The sequence below is a fragment of the Castanea sativa genome, chromosome 2, assembly GCF_040712315.1.
Source record: "Castanea sativa cultivar Marrone di Chiusa Pesio chromosome 2, ASM4071231v1".
Lineage (NCBI taxonomy): Eukaryota > Viridiplantae > Streptophyta > Magnoliopsida > Fagales > Fagaceae > Castanea > Castanea sativa.
The window spans coordinates 24,853,530-24,866,667 of NC_134014.1; the positions used below are offsets into that span (position 1 = coordinate 24,853,530).

A 13,138-nucleotide genomic window follows, 5' to 3' on the forward strand; every position below is an offset into this window, starting at 1 on the left:
ATAAAATTTTCAATCAACTAAAAGTTAAAAGTGTAAAATTGATCTAACGTTATACCAAGACGGTTCTAGTTTATTTTGTTGTAATTTTGTGGCTTTGAAGCTTGATTTCAGAGGTTCAAGATTCTGAATCTCGCCCATAAGGTTGAGAGGGGTCTCTCTTTATTGGAGTTTGAAGGAAGTGTGATGACACATGATTGACTATGAGTGGTGAGATGATTTGAATGGAGGGACTTTATGTCTTATTTTCCAATGGACAAATAACATTATTTGATTAGTCAAAGTGTTTTAATTTAAAATAACCCAGTTTTCTCCTTAGGATGTCTACGGATCCCTAGGGGTGAAAAGCAAGGCTTGCCGCAAGGCAAACATATCTCTCCGCTTTGAAGGTAGAAAATAAGTGTCTTCTAGCCTATTCACAGCGATGGTTTTCATGGACGACATTGCTAATAAGTGTGCTGGTTTGCGTTTGTCTGACATAGAAGAAAACGAAGTGGATCTGACACCACCAATGCCTGAAACTGGGCACGTTTTGGTCGAAAAATTTTACAAGAAGAGAAGGGTGAGTCTAGAGTCGGTGGCAAGGGTGATGAAGGTTGCATGGCGAACCGATAAAAACTTTGAGGTCAGCGACATGGGCGATAATAAGGTTTTTATCCGGTTTGAGGATGCGAAAGATCTCGATAGAGTCCTCCTGCTCAGCCCCTGGTCGTTCGACAAGTACCTGGTGGTTCTCCATAAACTGGGTGCGGGTGACACAGTGAACAAGTTGAAGTTCAACAGATCATCGTTTTGGGTATAGATACACGGACTGCCTACTATGAACCAAACAAGGGAAGCGGGTTTATGGATCAGAGGCATACTGAGAGATGTAGAGAAGGTTGATGTGGACGAGAATGGTTTCTGCCTGGGAAGTTATCTCAGACTACGAGTGTCGTTGGACATTACTCAACCGCTGTGCAGAGGACGACGTGTACGCATCGAGGAATCAGTGGCGACGTGGGTTGATTTCAAATACGAGAGGCTACCCATATTTTGCTACTGGTGTGGGAAACTGGACCACGATGAACGAGACTACCTCCAATGGATCCGTAGCAAAGAAATGCCTAGAACGGAGGAAAAACAATTCGGTCCATGGCTACGTGCAACTCCGGATCGCCTCTAAAAGCCGCAATGGGTCATTGCGTCAAATAGAAGCACCACTGGACTGAACCGAGTGGGTGAAGATGGCGAGGATTTGGTTCCGAGGAGGTTCAGATCGGAGAGAATGGAGGCGGACCAAGAACATGTGCATGTGCCTACTGACGTGGACCCCACCAGGTCTGACACCGCAAGCCCAGAGCAGATACGTCCACGTGGGGGAACGAAAATCTCTCGCAATCTGATTGTCGTGAGTTTCGAGGAGAAATTAAGAGAGATTGACGCCGCAATATCAGCTGCCTCTCCAAATCGGGCAAATCATCCTTTAACAGATTCCATTTCGAATATTGCGGATAATACAATGAAGAAGGTGGAACATTTATGCTCTAAAATAAATGGTACAGAGGTGAATGAAGAAATGGGCCCAGCTGTTGGGCTCACATTCGAAGTGGGCTTAAATAAGATGGGCTTGGCCTTAGAACCATCCCTCCTAAAAATGAAAGTCATGGGCCAAGAATTAAATCAAGCCCATAGTTTATTCTCCATAGGTTCCTATACCGCAAAGCCATCTGGTGGGACCAGGACAAATGAGGTGTTAGGCATTGTTCAAAAAAAGAAAAAGCAAGGACGTAAAAGGGTGGAGAAGGAAAATTTCATGCAAGAAGGACGTCACTATGAGCATGCAGTGGACGATGTGCATGATAAGGTGCAAACGACGAATGGCAATGATGTAGGGCCGAAAAGGAAACTCCGTTCACCATTGGAGGAAATAGTCATGGAAGAGGACGTGGGAAAGAAACAGAAGATAGAAGGTGTGGTTATGGTACTCAGTAAACTCATGGCGCAACAACTGGGATTAGCGGTGGCTGCGGGTCAGCCCCGCCGAGAGCAATGAGTGTTGTATGCTGGAACTGTCAGGGGCTTGGGAACCCCTGCACAGTTAAAGCTCTCCAGAAAGTGGTTTTGGAGGAAGATCCCATTTTGGTCTTTCTTATTGAGACCAAGCTCATAGTATCGGAAATGGATGGAATAAAGAGCAAACTGGATTGGCAACAGGGTCTAGTTGTGCCTAGTGTGAGGCGAGGAGGGGGTCTGGCGCTACTTTGGCGAAGATCAACGAAGGTGGATGTTCAAAATTTTTCTCCCCACCATATCGACGGTATAGTTACTGACGAGCATGGTAACAAGAAATGGAGGTTTACCAGTTTCTATGGACACCCAGAAACAAGTAAAAGGGAGGAGTCATGGCAACTATTGGAGGAATTGGAGAAAAGGTATACTCTGCCGTGGATTTGCATGGGGGACTTCAATGAAATAATGCACCTAGGGGAGAAGGTGGGTGGTAAGTTAAGACCGGAATGGCAGATGAACAATTTCAGGGCAACGATAAACCGATGCAAACTCTGAGACCTGGGTTATATTAGAGCGGATTATACTTGGAGTAGGAGAATGGGGGCACAGGGTTGGGTTAGGGAACACTTGGATAGGGCTTTTGTATGCTCGGACTAGTTGGCTATGTTCCCAAGTGTTCGATTATTTCACGTGGCTACTTCGAAGTCAGATCATAGTATGTTGGTCCTTAAAACGCCCCGGACAGGTCGGAGAGCACCTCGAAAACAAAAATTATTTAGGTTCGAAGCTATGTGGCTACGAGACAAACAATGCATGGATGTGGTTAAGGAAGCTTGGGAGGGAGGGAAATACATGGGCACTCAACACCAGTTCACACAATGCTTAGAGGAATGCAAGAGGTCACTCTCTGCCTGGAACAAAACTACTTTTGGCCATGTGGGCAGAAGATTGCAGCACTACAGAAAAAACTTCAAGGACTGGAAGGGAGACAAGATGGCATTGCACGGATGGAGGAGATTCATGCCATAAAGATGGAGTTGAACCAACTGATGGTGGTGGAGGAAGACATGTGGCATCAGAGATCGAGGAATTGCTGGTTGAGGTCGGGGGATCGTAATACTTCTTTCTTTCATTCCAAAGCTTCCAACATACACCAACGAAACACCATTCTCCGTATTAGGGATGCTGAAGAAACTTGGCAGGAGGATGAAGAGGAGATTGGTAGGACCTTTATGGAGTATTTTGAGCAACTCTTTACATCCTCTCAACCGAATGTTAGCCAGAACTGATTGATGCCATTCACTCCAAAGTGACTGACAGAATGAACTCCAGTCTCTTACAAGAATTCCAAGCTTCTGAAGTAGAGCAAGCTTTGAAGCAAATGCATCCTATGAAGGCACCAGGACCCGATGGTATGCCCTCCTTATTTTACCAAAAATTTTGGCCTACTGTAAATTCTATTGTTATACAAATTGTTCTGGATTTTCTTAACCATGGTACAGCTCCCCCCAAGTTTCATGAAACTCACATAGTTCTTATTCCCAAAATAAAGTACCCTGAAAGAGTGACGGACTACCGACCAATAAGTTTGTGCAATGTGGCCTACAAACTAGCCTCCAAAGCTGTGCTGAACAGGTTAAAGATGGTTCTATAGGACGTAGTGTGTGAGAATCAAAGTGCCTTTGTATCAAATAGGCTCATCACTGATAACGTGCTGGTGGCTCATGAGCTAATGCATCATATCAACAGGAAGAAGAAGGGTAAATATAGGGAGATGACGTTGAAGCTAGATATGAGCAAGGCTTATGATCGGGTGGAATGGGGCTATTTACAACAAATAATGGCCAAACTGGGATTCCATGAGAACTGGATTCGGCTGGTAATGAGGTGTGTTTCATCGGTAACTTATGCAGTACGCATCAATGGGAAGCCGTATGGTCAGATCATTCCAACACGAGGTTTGCGTCAGGGGGATCCTTTGTCGCCTTACCTATTCCTTATCTGTGCTGAGGGCTTATCTGCACTACTACATAAGGCTGTCCAAAGAAATGAGTTGAGAGGTGTAGCGGCGTCGGCGAGGGGGCTTAGAATATCGCACCTATTTTTTGCCAATGACAGTCTGATATTTGGGAGGGCCACAATAAAGGAATGTGAGGAAATCCAGGGGGTACTACAGGTGTATGAAGCATCCTCAGGGCAGCAATTAAATAGGAATAAGACATCATTATTTTTTAGCCATAATACAGCCGACGGAGTAAGAGAGACGATCAAGATGATGTTCAGAGCGCAGATCATAAAACCACACGAATCCTATCTAGGGCTCCCCTACCTGGTTGGCCGGTTGAAGAGGAATACTTTTGCTCAGATGAAGCAGTGGGTGGCAAATAAATTAGCGGGATGGAAGGAAAAATTACTTTCGAGCGCCGGTAAGGAGATTCTGATAAAGGCGGTTGTCCAAGCAGTACCATCATATACAATGAGTTGTTTTAAGCTCCCTAATACCCTATGTGACGAGTTGACCGGGATGGTAAGACAATTCTGGTAGGGGCAAGTGCATGAGGAGAAGAAGCTCGCATGGATGAGCTAGGAGCAAATGTGCTTGCCAAAAGAAAAAGGAGGGATGGGTTTTAGGGACTTGAAGCTTTTCAACATGGCTCTATTGGCGAAGCAGGGGTGCCGCTTGCAGACGAACTCTTCCTCATTGTTCTATATAATGTATAAAGCCAAGTACTTCCCTAGGTGCGACTTTCTAGAGGCCATATTGGGTGGACAACCATCCTTTGCCTGGGGGAGCATATTATCAGCTTAGGTAGTGGTTAAACGAGGTGTAAGATGGCAAGTAGGTGATGGGGAACAGATTTAGGTATGGAGGGACAAGTGTTTGCATAACCCGAGCACATATAAAGTTGTCACACCTGAGATGCCTGGTCTGCAAGAGGCACGGGTTTGTGACCTACTTGATGGTGATCGAATGGAATGGAAGGAGCAGCTGATACGCCAATGGTTCCTCCCCCAGGATGTGGAGGCAATCTTAAGCATTCCTCTAAGTACACAGGGTGCTAGAGATTGTCTGGTATGGGCACCGAGTGAAAATGGGAAGTTTACAGTGCGGAGTGCATACCGGTTGGCCCAAGAGATGTCCACTGGAGGGAATTCACCGGAGAGCTCGGACCCTACTACTGTGAAAAATGTGTGGAAGGACCTCTAGAATATGCAAGTACCGAATAAGGTTAAGCACTTTGCATGGAAGGCTTGCCGAGACATTTTAGCCACGAGGGAGAACCTATGGAAGAGAAACATCACGAAGGATAATCTTTGTGAGTCATGCGGGAAAGCTCCAGAAACTGTTTGCCATATCTTGTGGTTTTGTGACAGAGCACAGGAGGTATGGGCATCCAGTAAATTGATACTGCCGTTTGAAATCAGCCCATCTTGGAAATTTATAGATGTGCTGTGGAAATTACAGAAGTGGGAGGACAAGTGCCCTGGCTTAGTTGAGCGGACTATTATGGTGTGCTGGGGAATATGGAAGCAAAGAAATGATGTCAGACATGGTGGGGAGCGCCAAAACGGAGTTACTATTGTGAGAAACTCTCTCAGGATTTTGGAAGAGTTTCATGCAGCAAATGAGAAACCACAGCCCACGACAGAGTCAATTACAGAGGAGATTAAGTGGTGCCCTTCACAGCGAGGCAGCTACAAAGTCAATGTAGATGGCGTAGTTTTCACCAAACAGAAGCAAGTTGGTATTGGGGTGGTACTACGTGATTCGGCAGGGGATGTGATCGCTGCTCTAAGCCACAAGATTTCTCGGCCCTTAGGTGCGTTGGAGACTGAAGCAAAGGCAATGGAGATGGGGATACAGTTTGCATTGGATGTAGGGGTACGTGATGTAGTCTTTGAGGGTGATGCTCTGAGTATATGCAATGCACTTAGAGGAGTAGGTGAAGTGTCAACATCTGTGCAAAATGTTGTGGCTAGTATGTCTCAACGTGTTAAAGCCTTTAGAAAGTATGTTTTTTCCCATACCAAGAGGCAGGGAAATATCCCTGCACACTTATTGGCCCACCACGCTAGAAGTGTAGAGAGCTACGTTGCATGGTTAGAGGAGTGTCCTAGCATTATTGAGCATGCATGTGCTCATGATATTGTATCTTTTTCTCATGACTGAATAAAGTTATTGTCTTCCTATCAAAAAAAAAAAAAAAAACCCATAAAAGCTTTTAAATAGACGGCTTACATCATTTAAAATTAAATATCAACATGTTTTGACGTGTGATTGGTTAAGTATTCTTTATAATTTGTATTTAGAAACACTTGAAATATTTCTATTAATCTCTAAATAATGACAATGGGACCCACTAAGAAGCAGGTAGCATCTTGTTATTGGTTGCAACATTTCTACTTCTGTAGTGGAGTATTTGAAATGAATGTTATACTTTTTCTAAAATTTATTTGAGAAACAATTGATTAGAATCATAGTATTCTTGCTCGATTTTAGTTACTTTGAAAATAATTAAAAAAAAATTAGTGAATTTCAGTTAGTTCAACTAATAAAGTTTCTGATATTTGAATAAGAAATCTAGAGTTTAATCATCGCCTACACCAAAAATCGACTAGTGTCTTGGTTTAATAATAAAATAACTATTATTAGGAGTAGACGCCATAAATTAAAAGTTAAAACTCTCTAAAAAAAAATCAAAAGAATAAAAAAATTGAAAAACATATGAAATCATTAATTTTAAAAACTTGTGTACTTAAGTTAATGAAAATGATTAAATATTTGTCAAGTCAATTAAGAAATATGTCCATATTCATAACTATATTAATCTTAACAATATACAATCCCTTTTTTTGGTTGATAATTCAATAATTATAGCATTGTAATCAAGACATTTAGGGTTGATATCTTTCTTTTTCTTTTTTCTTTTTTTGTTCCTTTGTACTAATAAAGAATCGACCTTTTGAGTCGAGCTAATATAGTTTAAAAAAAGCAAAAGAAAAAAAAAATCACGACCACGTGATATGGTCCATGACAATGAAAGCTCAACAATAAAATATTTGTCTTCAACTCTTATCATCAAGTAATCAATTCTTATCAAATATAACAAGATGGGATTAACAATTTAATATTGTTATTTCTAATGAGAAAATCCATAACCGTGTCGTGTAATAAGAAATGCTAAAAAAATATACTTTCTATGACAAATAATTTTGAACTTATGACAAAGATATTACGTCAGATAAAGAAAAATAGCAATAAAGAAAGATTATAAAAACAAATAGGTTTCCCAAAAAAAAAAAAGAAAAAAAAAAAAAAGCAGAAAACAAATAACCAAACAATAGTGCATGGAGTGGAGCCTACACGTGGCGGTGGCACACTGTACCTCAATCCCTGATTTGGTCCACGTCGTTGACTCGCCAACCTTAACAACCATCGGCCTTTACGTCATCATTACTACCAGCTATTCTCTCCAAATTCAAAAAATTAAAAAATAAATTCTGTACCCTTTCAAATTTAAAATTTGCAATTCCTTCCGAAAATCATGCACCTTACCATAAATTTCTAACTTTCTACTTAAAAAAAAAAAAATGTGAAAAATAAGGATATGTGTGGTAGCTGTTTTTTTTTTTCATATTTTTTTGTTTTCAAAAACAATTTTACCAAAATTGATTGGTGTCTTGATCTAATGATAAGAGTTATTATTAAGAGCGAACACTATAAGTTGAAACTTTATTAAAAAAAAATTTTGAGACTAAAAAACTTGTTTGACATAAAAAAATAGACAAAAAACAAAAACTGTTTTCAAAATTCAATATGTAAAGAAAACTGAAAACATGTAAAAGACTGTTTTCAGATTCTAATTTTCAAAAGTCAATGAAAATACGTATTTAATTTAATGAATTTGTCTCATATAACGAGTTAGCAATTAGAGTTCAAATCTTAGGAACAATATATTTTAGTACTTTCTATTTTTTTTCTTCAAAAACCTCTCTTTTTAATTTCAACTAACCAAACATGTTTTTTATTTCAAAAATACAAGAAAACTGTTTTTTCTTTAAATTCCAAAAAAAAAAAAAATTTGAAAATAGAAAATAAAAAAATTGTTACCAAACATAACTTAAAATTCCACTTTTACAGTTCCACCATAGATTAATGCTCTGTTTATTTCGATGTAAAATATTTGCAGAGATAAAATATTTTACATATAAAATATTTGCAGGAAAATATTTTCATTTTATAGTATTTGACTGTGTACATGAAAATGTTGTGTAAAATATTTTCTAGTTTTTGACACAATGTAAAATAGAAAAAAAAAAAACTATTTAAGAATTAAAACATTTTTTTTAACTTCCAAAAAATGCATAGAGATGGATGAGGGAGCATTAATAGGGATGAAAAATTTTCTCCGCCCCGCTTAACCCGCCCCTCCCCACTTCGCCCCACGCGGGTTTTCCCTGCCTCGCAAAGGTGGTGGGGCGGGGATGAGGCAAGATTTTAGCCCCGTACCACGGGGTGGGACAGGGATGGGTTTAAACTTTTTAGACCCCCCCCGCCCCGCGTTGCTAAGTGTTATAATTGTAAAGTTTTTATACCCTAAAACCCTACTATATTAAACAAACATATCAATATTAGTTTATTTTATTCTACCCAATGTGGTCCTTTGCCTTTATTTTGTTATGTGTTATACTATGAGATTTTTTTATTTTTTTATGTATGATTGTCTTGTTATACAATTGGATATATTATTCAATTTTTTCTAAAAATTGATTTGATTTGATGGGATAAATTTAGTTGTAATTTCAACTATATTTTTATTAACAAAAAAATTATACTAGTTGTAGGAAAAATTAACAAAAAGTAGAGTTTTACAGAGTGGGGCGAGGCTTCACGGGGCTCCAAGGGGTGAGAATGGGGTGAGAAAGTTTTCTCCGTCATGCAGGGCGGGGCGGGGATGGGGCAAGACAAAACTTTGCAGGGCGGGGACGAAGACCCCATCCTTCGGCCCCACCCCACCCCATTGCCATCCCTAAGCACTAGAGCCAGTTATCTCGTTATCTAGCTCGGACAGTGTATCAACAACAATTGCCACTCAAGAAAACCTCCTCCTCTCACGACCAAACGTTAGAGAAGGAGAATCTCTAGAAGCAAGATCCAATAAGTTAGAATATGACCTTGAAATCGTTGTGATTGAGGACAAAACACTTTGGACTATAAGGAGTACAAAGAGGACTATCTTGATTCCCGAAAGTCAAGTTCTACACTGGGAAAATAAAATAAAATCAAAACAAATATGCTAGAAATTCTTGAAATCTCTAAGCAAATTGAAACATAAACCCCCCCTCCCCCCAATCACTCACTATGCCCGTATGTATATGTAAAATTTCAACAAAAACTCAGTTGTGCCTCTCTTGAATTCTACGTATGATTCCGAATTACGAAAGCCTAACTAGACATAAAGAGGAAAAAACAAACTAGACATACAAATTCTACATATGAAAATTATTCACCATACATACATACATACATACATACATATATATATATATATTTATATATGATTAACACTTAACACTTATTTGAGCAAAAGAAATTTTAAGTAGATTTGAGAGAACCCAGAAGCTAAATCAGACAAACAATCATCAAATGGTGACAAAATTACCTCCAGAGTCCAATCATACAGCAACTCGAGAAAACCAGGAATGTCAAGAGGGTTGATAAATCATCATTCATAACATAGATATAATCCTTAGATAAATATATATTCAATGCACCTGTAAACATATATAACAAATCAACCATAACATAGATATATTACTTTCATAACTAAGATTATCATAATATTACCTCCATCCAAAATATAACATTATTCCATAACCATTCCAAACCATGTCATTCAAGGTTGCATAACCATCCATAAGCACAATACAATAACAAAACCCAAAGACTACGACAATAAAGCTAACATTAACACATAACCTTCCAAAATATGGAATTGTTCCATAATTATTAACAACCTAAAGAATTCCATAATTCCACTAACATGGCTCACAAAACATATCTAGCAACTTCAAGTTAGAAGGTTTTGTTTAAAATTTCTCCAACCAGTGCTTTCTCATCCTATCATTTTTAGCCACACCCTTCTTGCCTTTTCATCATTAACCAAATGATCAAAAGCTTAATCAAGCATGTCTTCTTCAAAGCCTTCAACATTCATCACTACTTTATGAAAGCTCATTTGTGTTAACTGGGCCATGACTAAGAGCTGTAACAAACACTGCAATTTGTTTGAGTTGTTCAGATATCTCACTAAAAGGACTATCTTCATCCATAGTTGCATAAGTTCTCTTTCTATGGCTCCTTCCCTTAGATGAAGTTCAATTGGAAACACTTATAGGGGCATCTTTTGGCAATGTATCAAAGTCACCTTTAACATTAGAATTTTGGATGTCATTCTGTGGGGTCTCATTTTCATCCAACTGAGAATGTCCACTCCATTGCCTTGAAAAACCACCAATTGTCATGTCCTTACCAACAACAATAGCCATCTCATCATACTAGTCAAATTTTTTATTTAAATATTGTGCATAACCGGGATGAGCCTTTTCAAAGAAATATAACAACATCAATAACTTGGATGATTTAATATAATACATGTATAAATCATTATTGTTCCTAAAAAAAAACACTTATTAATATAAATTTCATACCAACACTTCATCATCATAAGTTTGTTTGTTACATGTGATCATCTTCAAATTATCATCCCAACCAAATCTACATTTTTTTTTTTTTAAATATCTTTGATGATTTTCCACTCTTTTCTAATAGTGCAAAGACAATTATGCACATGTGATGAATGACACTCTATATTAAACTTTGCACCAATTTCTTCTGCCACTTTTTCAAGGGATTTAGGCTTAAATTTGTTTGAGGGCTTGTTGCCTTCCGCAGCCTCAAGAACCAAGATTTTAAACAGCATGTCACACATTGGTTGCGTCCATCTAAGTTGAGTTCCGGGTTCTTTCTCCTTGTTTATTAGCACTTCTTTCCCCTTGTTCTTGGAAATTGCTATAATCATAGCCAAAAAGACAATCTAATGAATTACAACCATTACGATATTAACAATCTAAAACATTATTACAAAAATAGTACAAAAGCTATGGAACATAAAATTCATCATCCAAAAACAATGCAAAGCCATGTTAACTAGTCTTCAAATGATACAGGCAAAAGAATTTGAGGAACCAAATTACAATTTTAACTGTTTGCCCACAAAAATAATCAATTGTTGCATTTTAAAAACTATATAGGATATCTACTTATGCTCTGCTAGCTCCCATATACAAAGCCAATAAGGTTACAATTGTTAAAACAGCCCATGCATCAAGATTCAAATAAAGCCAACAACATAAATGAACAAATCTATGCATGTCTCCTATTTATGTAGTCTGCCCACATTGCTTGACATATCTCATCCCTCTTATGATTCCATTCTCTACTTTCCACTATAACTTCATGTCGGCTTGGTTGAACTTGAGCACTAGACTCTGTCTCACATGTTTCATCTCATATAATTGGGTCATTAGGATTAACCCCCATGATGTGATTGTGAATAAAACCACATGTTAAAACTACATCAACTTGTGTAATAAAAGACCAAAATGGTTCAGCATCCAAGACACGAAAACGTTTTGTTATAACTCCAAACCCTTGCTTAGTGGTAGTTTGCAAGGAAGAATGACGAAGGTTGAATAATTCTTTTGCATTTTTAGGTGGATGATTACTAAAATTCTTTCAAATGGTATCGAACACTTCGATAAGGAGACAAGATTCTTGGTCTATTTCCATAACCAACATCACTAAGGTAAAATTTACCTACAAATTCAAAATCATTTTTTAAAAAAATTCTAACATAAAGCAATAGACAACTCACTTAGAACCAAATCAAAACCACCAACCCAACTACCACAAGAAATCGGCCAGCCAACACCATTGAAACCCAAATCACAACCCACTGACCCAAAAATTCAACCCACTAGCACCCAAATCGTGAGACCCATAGCCCCACCAATCCATTGCCAAAAAATCGAGAAAGAGAGAGAGAGAGAGAGAGAGAGAGAGAGAGAGAGAGAGAGAGAAGAGTTGAAGAGTAAGAGAAGAAGAGAGAAGAGTCAGAGACGGAGAGTGAGAGAAGAAGAAAAGACGAAGAGAGAAGAGAGAAAGAGAGGAGAGAAAAGAGAGAGTTAGAGAGTGAGAAGAAATAGAGGAGAGAGAAAGAAAATAATATTATTTTAATTATACATACTTGCTATAATAAGTTATAAATACCCGTACTTACTGTAGGGATGATGAAAAAAAATGGATTTACATACCTAGATATTGCATGATTTTAAGAGTCTAGGTGGTAACATAGAAACCGTGGGGGGGGGGGGGATGTAAGCATCCTCCAATGTTAGTGCTCTAATAACCTAGTATGTGTGGGATGAAGGGACTGCATATACCCAAGAAAATAGTTAGAAATTTGAAAAGATCTGGATAGCTTTATTTGTCAAAAGAAAAAGTACAATTTAAAATTTAAAACTTGAGGTTATTTTAATTTTGGTCCTTAAATTTGGGACTATTTTTATTTTGATATTTTAGTTTTTAAAATTTATATTTTGATTCTCTATGTGTCGATTTTATTTTCATAATGATTATTACTTATTTCTCTTTGTAATTTAATTATTAAGTGCTCTTCATGAATACGTATTTCATAAAATACTATATCTAAAATGATATATAGGATTTGGGAATTTCATTGGTTTAGCAGATTACTAAAAAAAAAAATGGAAGTTAACACAACAGTAGGGCCAATAGGAATACATAATCAAATATGAACGACCCAAATAAAAATTTTGAAGCTTAAAGAGTCAAAATATAAACAATTCAAAACTTCGCCATAAAGCAATATGCCATGAGGAAAAGTTGGGCCATATTTCGAAATATAAGAAACAGCAGAATTTTCTCAAAAAAAAAAAAGAAAAAAAGAAAAGAAAAAAAAAATAGCATTAGCAGTTTCAGCAATTTCCCAAAACAAAAGGACTGAAAAATAAAAGTAGAAAGCAGAAGGGCATAAGAATAATAAGATAACCACGAGTCGGACAA

General features: G+C 38.0%; 2 protein-coding genes across 2 annotated transcripts; both read left to right on the forward strand.

Moving 5' to 3' along the window:
- Positions 1-2,028: 2,028 nt before the first annotated feature.
- Positions 2,029-3,278, forward strand: LOC142625112 (uncharacterized). The gene is made up of 2 exons (XM_075798814.1): positions 2,029-2,479; positions 2,818-3,278. The coding sequence occupies exons 1-2, from the start codon at positions 2,029-2,031 to the stop codon at positions 3,276-3,278; spliced, it is 912 nt and encodes a 303-aa protein (XP_075654929.1).
- Positions 3,279-5,200: 1,922 nt separating this feature from the next.
- On the forward strand, positions 5,201-6,160 carry LOC142625113 (uncharacterized). Its single transcript, XM_075798815.1, has one exon. The coding sequence runs from the start codon at positions 5,201-5,203 to the stop codon at positions 6,158-6,160; it is 960 nt and encodes a 319-aa protein (XP_075654930.1).
- Positions 6,161-13,138: the final 6,978 nt, after the last annotated feature.